At 45.0% G+C, this 22,368-nt stretch overlaps 1 protein-coding gene across 2 annotated transcripts in view; it reads left to right on the top strand.

Moving 5' to 3' along the window:
- Positions 1 to 22,368, top strand: part of LOC134334175 (tenascin) — a 90,767-nt gene that overhangs the window by 45,296 nt on the left and 23,103 nt on the right. Inside the window, exons 7-9 of one of the 2 annotated variants that reach the window (XM_063016425.1) lie at positions 1,632 to 5,501; positions 16,710 to 16,832; positions 22,111 to 22,254. In XM_063016425.1, coding sequence (XP_062872495.1) covers positions 1,632 to 5,501; positions 16,710 to 16,832; positions 22,111 to 22,254 — 4,137 coding nt within the window. The remainder of the gene's footprint in view (positions 1 to 1,631; positions 5,502 to 16,709; positions 16,833 to 22,110; positions 22,255 to 22,368) is intronic. The other variant, XM_063016502.1, reaches the window with a different exon arrangement.

Here is a 22,368-nt window from a genome sequence, read left to right as displayed (position 1 = left end):
CAACATCAACGGGATCCCGCATTCGCACAGGGCATTCTGTTCAGTGACCAGGCCAATTTTTATGTCAGCGGTGAGGTCAACCGCCAGAACGTGAGGTACTGGAGTGACAAAAACCCTGACAGGACGGCAGACACCAAAGTCGTAGGTGATGTGAAGGTTATGGTGTGGTGTGGAATATGGGGCACCCGTGTAATCAGACCTATTTTCATCTACCAGACCCTAAATGCTCAGCACTACCTGACAATGCTACAGGAAACAGTGTTCCCATCCATTCTGACTGAAGATTGCAGTTTCCCCTGTTATTTCCAACAGGATGGGGCAGCACCACACTACGGAGCAGGTGTTCGTCATTCAATTCCCTGGTCATTGGATTGGCCGTCGTGGTCCTGTGGAATGGCCGCCAAGATCACCCGACCTCACACCACTCGACTTTTATCTCTGGGGTCATCTCAAACAAATCCGCAACAAACACCAGCATCAGCACCGCATCGTGGAGGCTTGTGATAGTATTTCTCCAGAGATTCTCATGCGGGTTCATAACGATTGGATCCAGCGCCTTCAGCTCTGTGTTCAGCACCAGGGACAACACATTGAACACGTCCATTAGCTGTGCATCACAGGGAACGTTCCCGGTTGTTGTTGCAACTTTCTGTGTTGATAACTTTTGAACCGCAAGAGATATTGCAAATCTGATTGCGGCAATCGATTTCTGAAAAAATTCTGGTCTTCTTCGATATGCTACATGACCACTTTCCCATTGGAAAAACTTGCCCTTGATCCAATATGGCAGCTTTCAAGATGGCAGCCATGTTCCGGACATAGCCTAAAAGATAGGCCCCCTCACCCATTACTTGCTGGGGTATTCAGATATGTCATTTTCCCTTTCGTTTCTGAAATAAAAGAGTGTCCTGCGACTTTTGACTCACCCTGTACTTGTGTTTATTCCACAGAACGCATCGGTTATCATCAGTTATCATCACTGTGTGTGAGATTCGGGGTAAAATGATAATAAATGATTGCAAATCTTGTGCTGATTGTTTTCATCATTCAGTATTCAACCAAAAATACCTGAGATCGCAAGGAAAAGTCATTATTTAGTGTTTTGCTAATGTGGAATACAATGAGGACAGCCTGAGACAGGCATACAAATCTTTGGCTCACGTTAACTAGGAATATCTCTGCAGAATTCCCTCTTGATTAGGCCCGTCCATCTCTAATGCCTGAAATTCTCATCACCGAAATGGTTTGGCTGGAAACCATTCAAGTGAAATGGCTCTGCACCAGTGATTCAAACAAATTGGGAGCGGGCCTGGTCCGAGTGAAATGATAATGTTTTTCCTTTTACTCTGTTGTGGTAACGATGCTTATTTTCCATCTCATCGCCTGGCCATCGAGAGCATCTGCTTCTTCTTCTTTTTTTTACCATCTTAGTGTTTTTAACCTGATCTTTCTTCAGTCCCTGCCAGGAAGGAACGGCGTTGATGTCACCGGCTTATTTTAAACGTGCGCCAAGAATAAGAAATGGTTTAACAATTAATGCGTTCATTTTCCAGCCGAAACCGAAGCGCTTCCTTCCTTCTTCTTGACTGTTTAGGTTTGAATTCACATGCAAACTTCATTCACACCTTTAGGACCTTCCTTGATGACATCTGAGAGTGGTAGAGTCAGACCAAATGTCAGACCAAATGTCAGACCAAATGTGGGCGTAATGAGACCCAACGGCTCAAGAATTATCAGTGGACCAGGGCGTCTAGGTCATCCTGTTTCAAAACACCCGGTGGGACGTTTCCCAGGAGAGGGAGCAAGACCCACAAGACCAAGGCTACCATCTAATGCCACTAGACCACAAACAAGTCCTAAAAAGTCAACAAATGGACATATGTCTCATTTAAAACCAACTGAGCATACTGCATTACAGTACGATACGTTAAACATCAACGTCTCTAAAGATTCTGCCAGGCCGCAAGACCCGGAGTCCTTGAGAGGTTCTGCAAAATCGACCGAAGAACCCTTGGAGCCAACCATAACAACAGAAAGGAACCTCACAGCCTATGTAAATGGAACCAAGTGTGTGCGTAGGGTGTTGGTAGGCCATCGTAAAATACGCCTACATGGGGCATCAACTGGAAACGTGCTGTCAAAAAACCTCTCGGTTATCATTGGTCATGTCACCGGAAATAACCTTTTAGAAAAGATAGTCACAGAAAAGCTTGAGGAGCCTACTGATCCTGCTCAGCATCTAGAAGAAACTGAAGAAGACCCAAGTCTGGAGGAGTTATCAAAGGAGACCGAACACGAAAGCCATGAAATGGAAAAACTATTCAAGAAACCCTTGCGGGCACCGGAAGACGAACTTGAGACAACTCAGAGCCCTGTGGATTCCACACCTTCACCCCCTGCACCCTTGGCCAGGATTCATTCCCAACCTACTGTGGTGCCACCTGAGACTCCGAACCAAGACTCGAACACAGATCCGGTGCCCCCATCATCCCATCATAGATACACAACCAGAGTAAAACCATCTGGATCATCAAGCTCAACAGCTCAAGTGTCTCGAATATCCACAGGTAAACTAAAATCTCAAGAGAGAGACGCAACACACCCTGAAGAACCTCAGCTTTTAGATGGTCAAGGTTTACTCCCCAAATCTGTCACGAAGACAAATGGTGAAAGGACGGAGGGTAAGCTTGAGACCAAGCTCAACAAAACCATAAGTAAGCCTGCACCCCCATTTAATCGAATTCCACACCGAGGTACAATCCAGCGCCGGCCTCATCCTTTTGGTCCACTTTCAAACCGGACCAGACCAATTCTAAAGCCATCTCACCATTTTCCCAGAAATCCCCTGCTCAGACCTCATAACACTGGTAGGCAAACCATTCCCAACATCGGCAGCCAAGACCATAACCAAACATCAAAATTAACACCGCAGGGTAAAAATGGCACCCCTGCCAGACCCTTACCAGAACCGAATGCTGAAATAAACCCAACCTTCGCCACAATTCATGGAGATAACAGCACTGGTATATCTGTGGACAAGGAGGCAAGCAAAGGTACCAGCTCAAATCTAGAGCCTACAGACCCTCTCTCCCCAGACAAGTCTCCAACCGATGGTGGGGTCTCAGAAGACGTCATTGATCAAGAGACCAGAGTCTCAAACAGAGACAAAGGTAGCAAAGGTACCAGTTCAAATCTAGAGCCTACAGACCCTCTTTACCCAGACAAGTCTCCAACTGATGGTGGGGTTTCAGAAGACATCATTGATCAAGAGCCTACAGACCCTCTCTCCCCAGACAAGTCTCCAACCAATAGTGGGGTCTCAGAAGACGTCATTGATCAAGAGACCAGAGTCTCAAACAGAGACAAAGGTAGCAAAGGTACCAGTTCAAATCTAGAGCCTACAGAACCTCTTTACCCAGACAGGTCTCCAACCAATGGTGGGGTTTCAGAAGACGTCATTGATCAAGAGCCTACAGACCCTCTCTCCCCAGACAGGTCTGCAACCAATGGTGGGGTTTCAGGAGACGTCATTGATCAAGAGACCAGAGTCTCAAACAGAGACAAAGGTAGTAAAGGAACCAGTTTAAATCTAGAGCCTACAGACCCTCTCTCCCCAGACAAGACTCCAACCAATGGTGGGGTTTCAGAAGACGTAATTGATCAAGAGACCAGCGTCTCAAACAGAAACAACAGCACTGCCAGGCAACATGTTCTCCATCACCAAGTCAAACCAGCAATCAACAGCAGCAGGCAAAATGTCATGTCAAAATTACATCACATCTTCAGACCGCCAATTCAGAGAAGGAAAGGTGGCACGGTCATCAGACCACCTAAAATCACCCCAAATGCCACCACAATTAATGGAGGTACAAAATCTAAAGTTGCTTTTCCAACAGAAGTTGTCGTTAGCTTCCCACTGGATACCAATGCCAACAAAGAACCCAGACCTGATGATACAATCCCAGCTCTAGGTGAGGGTTCAGAAAACACCTTAGATCACGTCCTACCCAAAATCAAAGTTAACAACACAGCCAGGCAAACTGATACACATCACCTGATGGTACCAGAAACCAGCCGTACCCGCCAAAATGGCCTAAATCTCCACATGAGGTCACCAGTTCTGAGAAGAAGAAATGGCACCATCGTCAGACCTTCATCAAGACTCCATCCTCAAATCAAACCAAACGCCACCATATATGATAATACTGGCACAACATGGAGTCAAGAGTCCAAAGCTGGTGTCGCAAGAGACCGAGATACAAGCAAAGCAAGTGTAGATCCTGAGTTTACTCCTCCAACAGACAGACTCCCATCAAAACCTCATTCTACCACCATTCATACCAGTCCAAACAATCAATTCCCAGAGGAAACCAGTGCAAACCAAGAGTCTGAGGTCACTTTAGAAGCTGAAAAGTCTCCAGTAAGACCTGATAACACGTTAGAAGAAACTGGCGAGAGTTACAGAGTGGCATCTAGAGGCAACAGCACTCATAGGCAAACCGTTCCACATCACCAAGTTAAACCAGTAATTGGCAGCACCAATCAAAACGGCTTTAAGCCCAACCTTAGACACCCATTTGTACAAAGAAGAAAAAATGGCACACATTTCAGACCTCCAACCAAACAGAGTGGTACAACCGCTAATCTCCCAAAAGAACCCAATGCAAACCAAAGGGTCAGACTCACCTCCTCAACAGACAAGACTTCAGTAAAGCCTGATGATACGTTACAGGTTGTTACCGGTGGCTCAGAAAATGCAATTAATGGGCAAACCCTTCTCCATCACCAAGTAAAACCAACAACTAGCAGCGACGACCAAGATAACCTCAACAGACATCCAACGAGAGTTCAACAAAACTTAACCAGCGCTCACAGTGGTCCAACAATTCACTTCCCACCCGAAACCGATCCAAATCAAGACCGTGAAGTCACTTTCTTATCAGAAAGGTCTCCAGTAAAGCCTAAACAGACAGTCCTAGCAGTAGGTGGGGGTGCAGAAGGCATACTGGGTGGTGGAAGTAAAAACTTGATAGATGATGTCAAAGACCCTAAGCCTGGCGAGTCCCCAGAACCTGGAGTTGTTCCCTTACCAGACAAGGTAACTGGTGAGACTAGTCATTCACTTTCAACTTCAAAGAAGTCAGACGATGGCATTAACAAATTCGGAGTCAAAAATGTGACCTCCAAAGGATTTGTGGTAATCTGGATGGCACCACAGGGGATGTTCACAAGTTTTGTCATTAGCATCACACCAAAGAGTGATGGAGTGAAGGACGGTAGTATCCAGGAGAAGAAACCAGATGAAGAAATGTTCAATGTCCTAGACAGTGAGCTTGAACCAAAAACCCTCACAAATGATGGAGTCATCAAGCAAGTGCTTCCTGGTACTGCTCGTTCATACCCGGTCACGGATCTCGCTCCACAGACTGGCTACCACGTGAGCTTTTTTGGAAGGCACCCCGGATTACATTCCGATATTCACACCATCATCATCACTACAGGTACCCGAAACCTAAAGGTGCACCTACTAACCATGTCATTCATCTTTTCATACATAATACCAGGAACTTGTGGGTGGGGTGGCAGTACCCATCCTGTCGATATGTGTTGCTTTGTGTGTTGATTCCTGTGTCCCCTTGACCACCAAGGGGTTTTAATCAAGGCTTAACACTCAGTCAGTCAGAAGCTTTGATTAAAGTGCACTTCATGTGATTCTTTAATAAATTACAGTTGGGTTTTACACTTTTAAGAGGATGTATGTAATAAGTCTTAGAATCTCAATTCTTTTGCATCTGTGTTTATTAATTTAACCCAATTAACAAAGTTTATTGTGTGTTTTTTCAAATATGACAATACGCTGGGTCAAAAATATTTATATATCTATATAAGTTCAGACAATTTGGTTTTTTAGAAGTGTCCTCATCATAAGGTGACAGTTTGAGGGTTTTTTGACCTAGTCTTGACAAAAGACTACTGTTCCATATCCTTTTTACTGGTACTGTCAAGTCAATTCTGATTCCTGGTGACTGTGTGGATGGTCAGAGGTGTCCAAACTTTTCTTGTTGAGGGCCAGATGGAGTAAAAATATTCAAACAGACTCTTCAGTAATAAAAGTGTAAGGGGTGGCCTTGGGGCTAGGCAGACTCCAGCCACTAGGGGTCAACAGCAAACCGGCAATCAGGCCTGATGCACAACACCTGTGCACAGGCCTATAAAGAGACAGAGAAGCAATCAGACATTGCTGGGTCTTTGTCTCAAGTGAGTAAACACACACAGCCGGTAACCTGGGTGGCGGACTGAGAGCCCTCACCCTCACCCTCACCCTCACCCTCACCCTCACCCTCACCCTCACCCTCATCCTCATCCTCATTTTTCTCTTGTGTCAAGTTTCTCTCTCTCACTTTCTCTTGCAAAAAAAGGAAAGAAAGAAAGACAAAGAAAGAAAGAGAGAAAGAAATATATAGATATTAGTTAGTAAATATTACTTCTTAATTCTCTTAATTTATTGTAGTTCTACTTTTCTGTTGGGAAAGCCTTTTGTTATAATTTCCCCTTTTCCTCATAAATCTTGAGGTGCCAGTGTTTCTCCTGGCAGTCCTTTGTTCTCAGTTTTTTCCCGCTCAAACATTTCCCTAAAACTGGTGTTTTTTGTATTTTCTTTTGTACCTGTATGAGCTCATTGGATTCTAACCCACACAGTCACAGCACTACCTACAGAGCCGGTTTGGCTGAGTGGTAGAGCGTTCGCTCGGTGCTGCGATGCCCTGGGTTCAAGCCCCACGCAGGGAGTCTTTTGTTTTTCGAGTTAATTATCTGGTTTCACAATCAGACTACTAAGCCCTTGGGTCCTACTTATAAATAATCTGGTGGCTCACTCAGTTAAGGCACCTGTGTGGTATGCAGAGGTGCTGGCTTCAAATCCACCACTGTGTGAGCACTATTACAAAAAGAAATAAAAACATAACACAGCTCCCTGATTACTAACAATTTACATTTTTGGCATTTATCAGACACTTTTATCCAAAGAGACTTACAATATACAGTCTAAGCAATTAAGGTCCCAACAGTGGCAATATAGCAGTCGAGGGGCTTTAACCTGGCAACCTTGTGATTGCTAGTCAAGTACTTTAATCGCTAGGCTACAACAATTCCACTTCCTTTTTATTTGAGTGTTTAATGATCTATCATCAACAGGGTCTGTAAACTAAGATTTACCAATTTTACTCACCAGTTTATAATACTGACGGGAAGATTATTATTCTTTTTTTATATTAAACATACCCGGTTCCCTCTGAACTCAGTGAATAAATATTCATTTTCTCAGCGCGCTTGAAATCTTCTGCATCTAGTTTTCATTTCTTCAGAGCCGCCGTGTTTATCCAAAAACTGGGGAACATTAATGTAGGTGTAACGTAATGTGAGAGCGCCACCTAGAGTTCAAACAGTTCAAGCTGTTTTTTTAAAAACCTGCCTAATAGCGAGATGACTTTACTCTTATTTTTAAAATACAAGCCGTTTCAAAAATGGTAGTGTTCCACAGTTTGGACATCCCTGCTGTAGACTCTTCTGTCTTCTGTTTGGGTCTTTTCTTAAAGGATTTCTTAATGGCTCGTTCATTGTTCCTCTAATTGTATTTTTACTTCTATTTAATAGCCGTCCTCTTCCTCTTTTACCTCCAACTCTTCCAAACATAAACGTCTTTTCCAGTTTGTTTGGTTCTTCTTAATGTGTCAAGAGTGTCATTTGGGTTATCTGGGCTTGGAGTGAGAGGTTTAGTTTGACTTGATCAAGGATCCTTTTGTTGGCAATCTTCTTTGCCAGCAGCAACGTTCTGATGAAGGCATCAATCTTCATCCTGTCCAGTCCATAAAGAACCAAATGGAAGACCACAGTCTCTACAGTGCCAAGTTTAATGAATGATTCCTTTCAGATGCTCCCATTAGGAGTCATCATATCATCATATTTGATACTAAGCACCTTCTGTATTTGTGATACCACCTTCAGACGCAAAACCCAGGAAGTCTGGGGTCTCTTACCAATACACCTCCACACCAGCTCAGTTAAACATTATAGAAGTTTCTACCTCGAGAGATTAGTCATCCCAGTTGCTGTATGTATATTTTTGACCTGGCAGATTGTTCAGAAAACACACAATAATATTTAGAAACAGAAAAAACAGAAAAAAACACTTGCAAAAGTAACTGAAATTCTAAGATTGCTATGAACTACATTTGTCCTAAAAGTGTATGTAAGTGTTTGTTCATGTGTAATGCTAACCTCATGTTTTCATTGTGTCGTGCAAACCAAACGGCAAACCACCCACTCCTGAACTGTTCACGCTGTTCAACTATGGGTTCAGTTTTGCTGTGTATGCAGTCGGTGTCTCAAGACTTAAAAAGCAGGCATGACTAAAGAGCTAAAGAGCATTAATGGGGCACTTTGGGTTTTTTATAGCAAAATCATTGGGCTGACGGTGCCACATAATTGGCACTTTACGGCTCAGTGGAGGGGGAGCCGGGCGCCGTGTTCCACGTTATTACGCTCGAGTGGGCACATTTAAACAATCTCTTCATCAGATGTAACAGTGGAAACTTATAGTATTCTTGTGTATTCATTTGGCAGGAACTTTTATTTAAAGAAGATTAACTTGAGTATTAAGGGCCGGTCTCAAGGGTCCAACTGTAGGCTTTTGGTGGTCTGAGAAGTAACCCTTTGGTTACCTATATAGAACTTTAACCTTTTAAGAACCAGAGTCCTACCCTTCAGGGTAAAATGTTAGTTTAGGGGGGTGAAAAGTGCCTGTTTTTTAACTCTGTATAACCGAGTGTCAATTCAATCCAGTCGTTTCCATTTGTCATGCATAGATGTATCATGAATATCAGCGCACAGGCGTCTTTATTCATTTCCTTACCTTAAGCCCCCCCTAAGCTGCACACTGGAAACAAGAACTGGTGCAAAGTGGCTCTCCAAGGGACATTGGAGTCTTAATTGTAGTTCATTTTGGTCAATTGTGGAACCATACATGGTGCCGTATTCCTATTTGGGATGAGCCAACTGGCCACAGTGAGGCCAAAGTGGGTCAGCAAAGCTGTGTTTGCTGTGCAGTCAGCAATAAAACCTTTGGTGGTACCTCTGGTTCTGGCTCAGTGACTGATGGAAGGAACACAGTTCCAGTTTCCAGGTACCAGATGCAATGAAGCAAAGCCCAAGGCAGACAGTGTAATCAGAAATGGAAACAGATGCCGCGACGATATTCATGAAACAAAGCAAAGCGTGATCCGTTCAAACCAATAACCACCATGCTCATCATCATTTGTCGCTAATCTGATCTTCTTTCATCCAGGATAAACTTACAGCCTTACAGCCATCCTCACTTCTCACAGTCTCCACTCACCCTTCACCCAAACCTCAGGGTAAGACCATACTGTAAGACCAAGGCTGACCCACAGATCTTCACCTCGTACAGTTAGGATACAAATCTACCATCATACAGCTGTGAAATGCAGTCTGGACAGTGTAACGTCTGGGATGAGGAAAAGCTTGGTGAAGGCTAGTAATGCATTTTAATACTGAGTGATAATACACTTAGAATTAAGGCGCCTCAGTATGAGCATTTTGAAAGATCTAAGAATTTAGACACGCCCTCTTCTCAGGTGTGTAGGATGATGGGAAATGTGTCTATATAGAGAGGGAGCTAGGTTTTCAGACAGACCCAATGTTTGCTAGTCACTGTTAGCTATAGCACTTATCAGATTGGATTTGTTTATTGGGGGGTCTGTAATATTTACATTTACAGAATTATCTGATTGCTAACATAATAATCTGTGGTGTATTGAGTGCATTTCATCCATTTGCTTATTCCAGAATCATGGCAAGGCAAGGCAAGTTTATTTGTATAGCACCTTTCATACACAGTGGCAATTCAAAGTGCTTTACATAAGGAAAAAAAAATTAATTAAAAGCATGAAACATTCCTGAGATCTAGAACCTCAGAAAGACTTCTTGCAAACATTTAGTTACAATTAAGAACATGAAGATCAAACAAGAGACATAAAAATTAAGAACATGAAAAATTTTAAGAAAATATAGTAAAATATACCCTACAATTTAGAGAATATGAAATTAAAACAAGAGAGATAAGCAATTAAGAACATGAAAACAAAGAAAATATAGTAAAATATACCCTACAATTTAAAGAATATGGAATTAAAACAAGAGAGATACACGTTATTATAAGGAATTAATTATACATATTAACGGGGAAATTACAGTACTAAATACTAAGACTATCCCACAGACTGACAGCAGACAAAGTAACTTATACTACTGGTCGTCACCAATACTCAATGTAAAAGTGTGTTCCTCTACACACGTGATCATCTTTGTAAAGTGTTCTGCTCCTTATTGTTTGTCTGTTTTAGTTTATTTCTTTCTTTATAAACTCAGCAAACTCTAAAGACGCTCGGTTACACCAGGATGCCTCGTAGTGCAAACTGACCAGTATTCGTGGGTGTAACGCTTATGTGGGCTAGACGGACAGGAGGGGCGGACACAAACGCGGAGATGTGTGATAAACTATATTTAATAATAATGAAGACAAGACAGGGTAGAACAAGACAAGGGTACACAAAACCAAACACACAACCTATGCTAAGCTAACTAAAGCTAAACAGAAATAACAGACTAATAGGACTACACAGACCAACAGGGCTAAACAAACTAACAGGGCTAAACAGACTAACAGGGCTAAACAGACTAACAGGACTAAACAGACTAACAGGGTAAAACAGACTGAACAGGACTAAACAGACTGAACAGGACTAAACAGACTAACAGGGTTAAACAGACTGAACAGGACTAAACAGACTAACAGGGTAAAACAGACTGAACAGGACTAAACAGACTAACAGGGTAAAACAGACTAACTGGGCTAAACAGACTAACTGGGCTAAACAGACTAACTGGGCTAAACAGACTAACTGGGCTAAACAGACTAACTGGGCTAAACAGACTGAACAGGACTACAAAGACTAAACAAAGATAAACTGAACTAAAGCTAGTAACACAGAGCTAACACACACAAGCTAACACACAAGGATTAGGCTAACAGACAGGGCTAGGCTAACAGACACAGACTAGGTTAACAGACATAAACAGAGCAAACAAGAGCAAACAAGAGCAAACAAGAGCAAACAAGAGCAAACAAGAGCAAACAAGAGCAAACAAGAGCGAGAACGGACAGAGTACCAGGGGCAGAGATACCAGGGGCAGAGATACCAGGGGCAGAGATACCAGGGGCAGAGATACCAGCCGCAAACAGAGTTACCATGAAATAGTCTCCAACCAGCCTTTCCCTGAGCCTCTCCTAAATAGTAGCAGCTGGGGCTAATTAGCCCCAGCTAACCAATCAGGAGAGGGAGGCTGGCTGGAGACTGGGGAGAGAAGGGCGTGGCACACTGGAGCACAGGATCACACTGAGGCTCCAAGCGTGACAGTAGGCCCCTCCCCGAAGGCACGACTCCTGGCGTGCCCAAATACAAAAACAAAAAGGAGGTCCTGGACCTTGAGGGGCAAATTCGAAGTCATTCAATATGCCTTGCGGTAGGCATGATAGGAGACCAGAAGTGCTGTCGGGGAGCGCCGACGAGAGTTCAAAAGCGCCGTCGGGGGGCGCCAACGTGGGAACAGAAGCACCATCGGGGGGCGCCAACACGGAAACAGGAGCGCCATCTGGGAGTGCCGACGAAGAAACAGGAGCGCCGTCGGTGGGTGCCGATGAGGAAACAGAAGCACCTTCGAAGGACACCAACTCTGGAACAGGAGCGCCATCAGGGGGCGCCAACTCAGGAACAGAAGTGCCGTCGGAGGACACCAACTCAGGAACAGAAGTGCCGTCGGAGGACACCAACTCAGGAACAGAAGTGCCGTCGGAGGACACCAACTCAGGAACAGAAGTGCCGTCGGAGGACACCAACTCAGGAACAGAAGTGCCGTCGGAGGACACCAACTCAGGAATAGAAGTGCCGTCGGAGGACACCAACTCAGGAACAGAAGTGCGGTCGGAGGACACCAACTCAGGAACAGAAGTGCGGTCGGAGGACACCAACTCAGGAACAGGAGTGCCGTCGGAGGACACCAACTCAGGAACAGGAGTGCCGTCGGAGGACACCAACTCAGGAACAGGAGCGTCGCCGAGGGACGCCCATTCGGGAACAGGAGTGCCATCAGGGGGCACCAACTCGGGAACAGGAGCGGCATCGGGCTGCGCCAACTCGGGAACAGGAGCGCCATCGGGATGCGCCAACTCAGGAACAGGAGCGCCATCGGGATGCGCCAACTCAGGAACAGGAGCGCCATCGGGATGCGCCAACTCAGGAACAGGAGCGCCATCGGGATGCGCCAACTCAGGAACAGGAGCGCCATCGGGATGCGCCAAAACAGGAACAGGAGTGCCATCGGGATGCGCCAACTCGGGAACAGGAGCGCCATCGGGATGCGCCAACTCGGGAACAGGAGCGCCATCGGGATGCGCCAACTCGGGAACAGGAGCGCCATCGGGCTGCGCCAACTCGGGAAGAGGAGCGCCATCGGGCTGCGCCAACTCGGGAACAGGAGCGCCATCGGGCTGCGCCAACTCGGGAACAGGAGCCAGCTGCGTGGAGCCTGGCGAAGAGGCTTCGTGAGTCAGCTGCGTGGAGCCTGGCGAAGAGGCTTCGTGAGTCAGCTGCGTGGAGCCTGGCGAAGAGGCTTCGGGAGTCAGCTGCGTGGAGCCTGGCGAAGAGGCTTCGGGAGTCAGCTGCGTGGAGCCTGGCGAAGAGGCTTCGGGAGTCAGCTGCGTGGAGCCTGGCGAAGAGGCTTCGGGAGTCAGCTGCGTGGAGCCTGGCGAAGAGGCTTCGGGAGTCAGCTGCGTGGAGCCTGGCAAAGAGGCTTCGGGAGTCAGCTGCGTGGAGCCTGGCGAAGAGGCTTCGGGAGTCAGCTGCGTGGAGCCTGGCGAAGAGGCTTCGGGAGTCAGCTGCGAGGACCCTTGAGAAGAAGCATCCGGAGTCAGCTGCGAGGACCCTTGAGAAGAGGCGTCCGGAGTCAGCTGCGTGGACCCTTGAGAAGAGGCGTCCGGAGTCAGCTGCGTGGACCCTTGAGAAGAGGCGTCCGGAGTCAGCTGCGTGGACCCTTGAGGAGAGGCGTCAAGAGTCAGCTGCAAAAACACTGGAGAAACGTCATTAATCAGCTGCACAAATCCTTGAGAATCTCCTTGATTCAGCTGTGAGGACCCTTGAGAGGCGTCCGGAATCAGCTGCAAAAACCCTTGAGAAAGTTCTTGAAACAGCTGTGAGAACCCTGGAGAGGTGTCCAAAGTTAACTGCGAAAACACTAGAGAAACGTCACTCAGCTGCGAGGACCCTGGAGAGGCGTCCGAAGTCACTTGGGAAAACACTGGAGCAACGTCATTCAGCTGCGTGGACCCTGGAGAGGCGTCCGAAGTCAGCTGCGAAAACACTGGAGAAGTGTCATTCAGCTGCGAGGACCCTGGAGAGGCGTCCGAAGTCAGCTGCGAAAACACTAGAGAAACATCACTCAGCCGTGAGGACCCCGGAGAGGCGTCCGAAGTCAGCTGCGAAAACACTGGAGAAACGTCATTCAGCTGCGCAAATCCTTGAGAATCTCCTTGATTCAGCTGTGAGGACCCCGGAGAGGCGTCCGGACTCAGCTGCAAAAACCCTTGAGAAACTTCTCGAAACAGCTGTGAGAACCCTGGAAAGGCGTCCGAAGGTAACTGCGAAAACACTGGAGAAACGTCATTCAGCTGCGAGGACCCTGGAGAGGCGTCCGAAGTCAGCTGCGAAAACACTAGAGAAACATCACTCAGCCGTGAGGACCCTGGAGAGGCGCCCGAAGTCAGCCGCGAAAACACTGGAGAAACGTCATTCAGCTGCGAGGACCCTGGAGAGGCGTCCAAAGTCAGCTGCGAAAACACTAGAGAGGCGTCCAAAGTCAGCTGCTTGGACCCTGGATATGCGTCAGAAGCCAGCTGTTTGGACCCCGGAGAAACTGGACTCAGCTGTGAAAACACTGGAGAGGCATCCGAAATCAGCTGCTTGGACCCTGGAGAGGCGTCAAAAGTCAGCTGTTTGGACCCTGGAGAAACTGGACTCAGCTGCGAAAACACTGGAGAGGCGTCCGAAATCAGCTGCTTGGACCCTGGATATGCGTCAAAAGTCAGCTGTTTGGACCCTGGAGAAACTGGACTCAGCTGCGAAAACACTGGAGAGGCGTCCGAAATCAGCTGCTTGGACCCTGGATATGCGTCAGAAGTCAGCTGTTTGGACCCTGGAGAAACTGGACTCAGCTGCGAAAACACTGGAGACGGCGAACAAACAGAAGGACCCCTGGAGCCCTTGGGGTCGAAACAGGAAACAGGACCTAAATAATATTGGCTGGCTCCTAACGTGGACTTGGGACAGTCACGAGCTTTATAAGCGGGCACTGGCTCCTGGACCACATCCGCAGTGGGCACTGGGGAAAATTTAACCTCCCCAGTGGGCACTGGATGCCAGGTATAAGCTGCAGTGGGCACTTTGCTACATGAAAATTTGGTTCTCATGAGGCCCTCGAAATCCTTCACCGAGTTCAGCTCAACTCCCCTGTCAGACCAAAGCTGCTTAGCCCACTCACGAGCAGCACCCCTCAGCCGAGACATCATAAATTGCACCCTGTCGATTTCAGCTGGCTGGGGGTCCAGAAGGTTCTGCAGGTAGAGCTGACTCTGTAGAAGGAAGCCTTCGACGCCTGAGTCGCTTCCATCATATGGAGCTGGCCTACTAAGCGGGAAGGTTTGAGGAAACCTCATGGAGCCGAAGTCCGGAAAAACATGGACAAAAAACATCTCGCTGTGTCCTCTTGGGGAGACTATTCTGTAACGCTTATGTGGGCTAGACGGACAGGAGGGGCGGACACAAACGCGGAGATGTGTGATAAACTATATTTAATAATAATGAAGACAAGACAGGGTAGAACAAGACAAGGGTACACAAAACCAAACACACAACCTATGCTAAGCTAACTAAAGCTAAACAGAAATAACAGACTAATAGGACTACACAGACCAACAGGGCTAAACAAACTAACAGGGCTAAACAGACTAACAGGGCTAAACAGACTAACAGGACTAAACAGACTAACAGGGTAAAACAGACTGAACAGGACTAAACAGACTGAACAGGACTAAACAGACTAACAGGGTTAAACAGACTGAACAGGACTAAACAGACTAACAGGGTAAAACAGACTGAACAGGACTAAACAGACTAACAGGGTAAAACAGACTAATTGGGCTAAACAGACTAACTGGGCTAAACAGACTAACTGGGCTAAACAGACTGAACAGGACTACAAAGACTAAACAAAGATAAACTGAACTAAAGCTAGTAACACAGAGCTAACACACACAAGCTAACACACAAGGATTAGGCTAACAGACAGGGCTAGGCTAACAGACACAGACTAGGTTAACAGACATAAACAGAGCAAACAAGAGCAAACAAGAGCAAACAAGAGCAAACAAGAGCAAACAAGAGCAAACAAGAGCAAACAAGAGCGAGAACGGACAGAGTACCAGGGGCAGAGATACCAGGGGCAGAGATACCAGGGGCAGAGATACCAGGGGCAGAGATACCAGGGGCAGAGATACCAGGGGCAAACAGAGTTACCATGAAATAGTCTCCAACCAGCCTTTCCCTGAGCCTCTCCTAAATAGTAGCAGCTGGGGCTAATTAGCCCCAGCTAACCAATCAGGAGAGGGAGGCTGGCTGGAGACTGGGGAGAGAAGGGCGTGGCACACTGGAGCACAGGATCACACTGAGGCTCCAAGCGTGACAGTGGGGCACTTGAACACTACATGAACAAAAAATTATAAATTGCTATAAATTGCCTATCATATGGGAAAAGGCTCATTTCATGGTCCGTAAATTAGGTAGGGCCTTACTTATAAGTTCATAGATGTGCATTATTAATCCCCACCCTCATCTGTCAACCATCTGTAATTAAGACGGTCACAAAGATTCGACAAGCAAGGGGAGGTCGTCGAGGATGTCTAGCATCAACAACGATAGTGATAACAGTTTTAAACCAATTGGGTTACCTGCTAGCCTTCACAAGAGCTTTTTCTTCTCTCCGAGCGACGACTGTAACTACATTTGACATCACTTCCTCCTCGGATCCTTCACTTCCTCTCTGTGTTTGTCTTCTTCTCTCACAGGAATCAGAAGAGCAGCGTCTTCATGAAGCACTTCATGCTTGTGTTGAAGTGTGTGCACTGTATTAACGGCCGTGTTCATGCGTGTGTGTGTGTGTGTGTGTGTGTGTATATGCCCTGCTGTATATATGATATACTGTATATATGTTTGGACTGCACATATATACACCAGTACATACACCGTCTATGTACACTAACTGTTATAAGCACTGTTATAAGCACTGTTATTATTACTGTGAGAATGTTATGTGTTCCAGTACAGAACTGTGAGTGCTGCACTTAATTACACACTACACATTACTGTATATAAATATATATCATCATATATATAATCTTTACTATTCATTTGTTTATTTCCTTCATTCCTTTGATGTTTTGTTTGTTTCTTTTCATTTATTTATGTATACATTTTTTAACGACTTGCTCTGTCCTGTTTGAACTGTGTGTGGTGTGTCCTCAGGTCCGGAGCCTCCCTCAGACCTCAGCTTCAGTGATATCACTGATAGCTCCCTCAATGTGTCGTGGAGGAAGCCCAAGAGCTCGGTGTCTGGGTTTAAGGTCACCTACACTCACACCCAGGAGGGTAAGAGCTCCTCCACTCAATGAGGTTGTGTGTTAGAGTATGTGAGGTTGTTTTATCAGTCATGATTGTGTTTGTGATGGATCCACCTGCCATTGAGATCAGCATTGGGGTTCATGATTTACAGGATATAGGTGTTATAGTAGATGAGGTTGTGTTACAGTAGATGATGATGTGTTACAGTAGATGAGGTGTTACAGTAGATGAGATTGTGTAACAGTAGATGACATTATAGTAGATGAGGTTGTGTTATAGTAGACGAGGATGTGTTACAGCAGATGATGTTGAGTTACAGTAGATGAGGTTGTATTACAGTAGATGATGTTGAGTTACAGTAGATGAGGTTGTATTACAGTAGATGATGTTGAGTTACAGTAGATGAGGCTATGTTACAGCAGATGATGTTGTTACAGTAGATGAGGTTGTATTACAGTAGATGATGTTGAGTTACAGTAGATGAGATTGTGTTACAGCAGATGATGTTGTTACAGTAGATGAGGTTGTATTACAGTAGATGATGTTGAGTTACAGTAGATGAGGCTGTGTTACAGTAGATGAGGCTGTGTTACAGTAGACGAGGTTGTGTTACAGTAGATGAGGTTGTATTACAGCAGATGATGTTACAGTAGATGAGATTGTGTTACAGTAGATGATAATGTGTTACAGTAGACGAGGTTGTGTTACAGTAGATGAGGCTGTGTTACAGTAGATGAGGCTGTGTTACAGTAGACGAGGTTGTGTTACAGTAGATGAGGTTGTATTACAGCAGATGATGTTGTTACAGTAGATGAGGTTGTATTACAGTATATGATGTTGAGTTACAGTAGATGAGGCTGTGTTACAGTAGATGAGGCTGTGTTACAGTAGATGAGGTTGTATTACAGCAGATGATGTTGTTACAGTAGATGAGGTTGTATTACAGTAGATGATAATGAGTTACAGTGTATCACAAAAGTGAGTACACCCCTCACATTTCTGCAGATATTTAAGTATATCTTTTCATGGGACAACATTGACAAAATGACACTTTGACACAATGAAAAGTAGTCTGTGTGCAGCTTATATAACAGTGTAAATTTATTCTTCCCTCAAAATAACTCAATATACAGCCATTAATGTCTAAACAGCCGGCAACAAAAGTGAGTACACCCCTAAGAGACTACACCCCTAAATGTCCAAAGTGAGCACTGCTTGTCATTTTCCCTCCAAAATGTCATGTGATTTGTTAGTGTTACTAGGTCTCAGGTGTGCTTATTGAGCAGGTGTGTTCAATTTAGTAGTACAGCTCTCAAACTCTCTCATACTGGTCACTGAAAGTTCCAACATGGCACCTCATGGCAAAAAACTCTCTGAGGATCTTAAAAGACGAATTGTTGTGCTACATGAAGATGGCCAAGGCTACAAGAAGATTGCCAACACCCTGAAACTGAGCTGCAGCACAGTGGCCAAGATCATCCAGCGTTTTAAAAGAGCAGGGTCCACTCAAAACAGACCTCGCGTTGGTCGTCCAAAGAAGCTGAGTGCACATGCTCAGCGTCACATCCAACTGCTGTCTTTGAAAGATAGGCGCAGGAGTGCTGTCAGCATTGCTGCAGAGATTGAAAAGGTGGGGGGTCAGCCTGTCAGTGCTCAGACCATACGCCGCACACTACATCAAATTGGTCTGCATGGCTGTCACCCCAGAAGGAAGCCTCTTCTGAAGTCTCTACACAAAAAAGCCCGCAAACAGTTTGCTGAAGACATGTCAACAAAGGACATGGATTACTGGAACCATGTCCTATGGTCTGATGAGACCAAGATTAATTTATTTGGTTCAGATGGTCTCAAGCATGTGTGGCAGCAATCAGGTGAGGAGTACAAAGATAAGTGTGTCATGCCTACAGTCAAGCATGGTGGTGGGAATGCCATGGTCTGGGGCTGCATGAGTGCAGCAGGTGTTGGGGAGTTACATTTCATTGAGGGACACATGAACTCCGATATGTACTGTGAAATACTGAAGCAGAGCATGATCCCCTCCCTCCGGAAACTGGGTCGCAGGGCAGTGTTCCAGCATGATAATGACCCCAAACACACCTCTAAGACGACCACTGCTTTATTGAAGAGGCTGAGGGTAAAGGTGATGGACTGGCCAAGCATGTCTCCAGACCTAAACCCAATAGAACATCTTTGGGGCATCCTCAAGCGGAAGGTGGAGGAGCGCAAAGTCTCGAATATCCGCCAGCTCCGTGATGTCGTCATGGAGGAGTGGAAAAGCATTCCAGTGGCAACCTGTGAAGCTCTGGTAAACTCCATGCCCAGGAGAGTTAAGGCAGTTCTGGGAAATAATGGTGGCCACACAAAATATTGACACTTCAGGAACTTTCACTAAGGGGTGTACTCACTTTTGTTGCCGGTGGTTTAGACATTAATGGCTGTATATTGAGTTATTTTGAGGGAAGAATAAATTTACACTGTTATATAAGCTGCACACAGACTACTTTTCATTGTGTCAAAGTGTCATTTTGTCAGTGTTGTCCCATGAAAAGATATACTTAAATATCTGCAGAAATGTGAGGGGTGTACTCACTTTTGTGATACACTGTACAGTAGATGAGGCTGTGTTACAGTAGATGAGATTGTGTTACAGTAGATGATGATGTGTTACAATAGATGAGGCTGTGTTACAGTAGATGAGGCTGTGTTACAGTAGACGAGGTTGTGTTACAGAAGACGAGGTTGTGTTACAGTAGACGAGACTGTGTTACAGTAGACTAGGCTGTGTTACAGTAGATGAGGTTGTGTTACAGCAGATGATGTTGAGTTACAGTAGATGAGGCTGTGTTACAGTAGATGAGGCTGTGTTACAGTAGACGAGGTTGTGTTACAGTAGACGAGACTGTGTTACAGTAGACGAGGCTGTGTTACAGTAGACGAGGTTGGGTTACAGTAGATGAGCTTGGGTTACAGTAGATGAGGCTGTGTTACAGTAGACGAGGTTGTGTTACAGTAGACGAGGTTGTATTACAGTAGAGGAGGTTTGTGTGTTATAGTAGATGATGTTGTGTTACAGTAGACGAGGTTGTGTTACAGTAGACGAGGTTGTATTACAGTAGAGGAGGTTTGTGTGTTATAGTAGATGATGTTGTGTTACAGTAGATGAGGTTGTGTTACAGTAGATGAGGTTGTGTTACAGTAGAGGAGGTTTGTGTGTTATAGTAGATGAGGTTGTGTTACAGTAGACGAGGTTGTGTTACAGTAGACGAGGTTGTGTTACAGTAGAGGAGGTTTGTGTGTTATAGTAGATGAGGTTGTGTTACAGTAGATGAGGTTGTGTTACAGTAGATGAGGTTGTGTTACAGTAGAGGAGGTTTGTGTGTTATAGTAGATGATGTTGTGTTACAGTAGATGAGGTTGTGTTACAGTGGACGAGGTTGTGTTACAGTAGACGAGGTTGTGTTACAGTAGAGGAGGTTTGTGTGTTACAGTAGATGATGTTGTGTTACAGTAGATGAGGTTGGGTTACAGTAGATGAGGTTGTGTTACAGTAGATGATGTGTTACAGTAGACGAGGTTGTGTTATAGTAGATGATGATGTGTTACAGTAGATGAGATTGTGTTACAGTAGATGATGATGTGTTACAGTAGATGAGGTTGTGTTACAGTAGATGAGGTTGTGTTACAGTAGACGAGGATGTGTTACAGTAGATGAGATTGTGTTACAGTAGACAAGGTTGTGTTATAGTAGATGATGATGTGTTACAGTAGATGAGATTGTGTTACAGTAGACGAGGATGTGTTACAGTAGACGAGGTTGTGTTACAGTAGATGAGATTGTTTTACAGTAGACGAGGATGTGTTACAGTAGACAAGGATGTGTTACAGTAGACGAGGTTGTGTTACAGTAGACGAGGATGTGTTACAGTAGATGAGATTGTGTTACAGTAGACGAGGATGTGTTACAGTAGATGAGATTGTGTTACAGTTGATGATGTGTTACAGTAGATGAGGTTGGGTTACAGTAGATGATGTTACAGTAGACGAGGTTGTGTTATAGTAGACAAGGATGTGTTACAGTAGATGAGATTGTGTTACAGTAGATGAGATTGTGTTACAGTAGATGAGATTGTGTTACAATAGATGAGATTGTGTTACAGTAGACGAGGATGTGTTACAGTAGACGAGGATGTGTTACAGTAGACGAGGATGTGTTACAGTAGATGAGATTGTGTTACAGTAGACTAGGTTGTGTTACAGTAGATGAGATTGTGTTACAGTAGATGATGATGTGTTACAGTAGATGAGATTGTGTTACAGTAGATGATGATGTGTTACAGTAGATGAGGTTGTGTTACAGTAGATGAGGTTGTGTTACAGTAGATGATGTGTTACAGTAGACGAGGTTGTGTTATAGTAGATGATGTGTTACAGTAGATGAGATTGTGTTACAGTAGACGAGGATTTGTTACAGTAGACGAGGATGTGTTACAGTAGATGAGATTGTGTTACAGTAGACGAGGATGTGTTACAGTAGACGAGGATGTGTTACAGTAGACGAGGTTGTGTTACAGTTGATGAGGTTGTGTTACAGTAGATGAGGTTGTGTTACAGTAGATGATGATGTGTTACAGTAGATGAGGTTGTGTTATAGTAGATGATGTGTTACAGTAGATGAGATTGTGTTACAGTAGACGAGGATGTGTTACAGTAGACGAGGATGTGTTACAGTAGATGAGATTGTGTTACAGTAGACGAGGATGTGTTACAGTAGACGAGGATGTGTTACAGTAGACGAGGTTGTGTTACAGTTGATGAGGTTGTGTTACAGTAGATGAGGTTGTGTTACAGTAGATGATGATGTGTTACAGTAGACGAGGTTGTGTTATAGTAGATGATGTGTTACAGTAGATGAGATTGTGTTACAGTAGATGAGATTGTGTTACAGTAGACGAGGATGTGTTACAGTAGATGAGATTGTGTTACAGTAGACGAGGATGTGTTACAGTAGATGATGATGTGTTACAGTAGACGAGGTTGTGTTATAGTAGATGATGTGTTACAGTAGATGAGATTGTGTTACAGTAGACGAGGATGTGTTATAGTAGATTATGTGTTACAGTAGATGATGATGTGTTACAGTAGACGAGGTTGTGTTATAGTAGATGATGTGTTACAGTAGATGAGATTGTGTTACAGTAGATGAGATTGTGTTACAGTAGACGAGGATGTGTTACAGTAGACGAGGATGTGTTACAGTAGACGAGGTTGTGTTACAGTTGATGAGGTCTTATTACTGTATTTACAGGTGAGCCGATCTCAGTGGCGATGAATTCCTCAGCCTCGACTCTCTCCCTGAACAAACTTTCTCCCGGATCCTCGTATGAGGTTAGCGTCATCTCTGTGCTTGGCCTGGACGAGAGCGACGCCATCAAGGACATGGTCCTTACACGTACGTATCAGACTGACCGTCTGATCAATACACACTAAACATAACAGTTACAGTCATGAAATTTAGAGCCTGCTTCTTGCTCGGAGGCCAAACCTTCTGATCACTTGTCCAGTA

The sequence above is a fragment of the Trichomycterus rosablanca genome, chromosome 1 (genome assembly GCF_030014385.1).
Source record: "Trichomycterus rosablanca isolate fTriRos1 chromosome 1, fTriRos1.hap1, whole genome shotgun sequence".
In the NCBI taxonomy this organism is placed as follows: Eukaryota; Metazoa; Chordata; class Actinopteri; order Siluriformes; family Trichomycteridae; genus Trichomycterus; species Trichomycterus rosablanca.
This window is presented reverse-complemented; position numbering and strand designations above follow the sequence as displayed.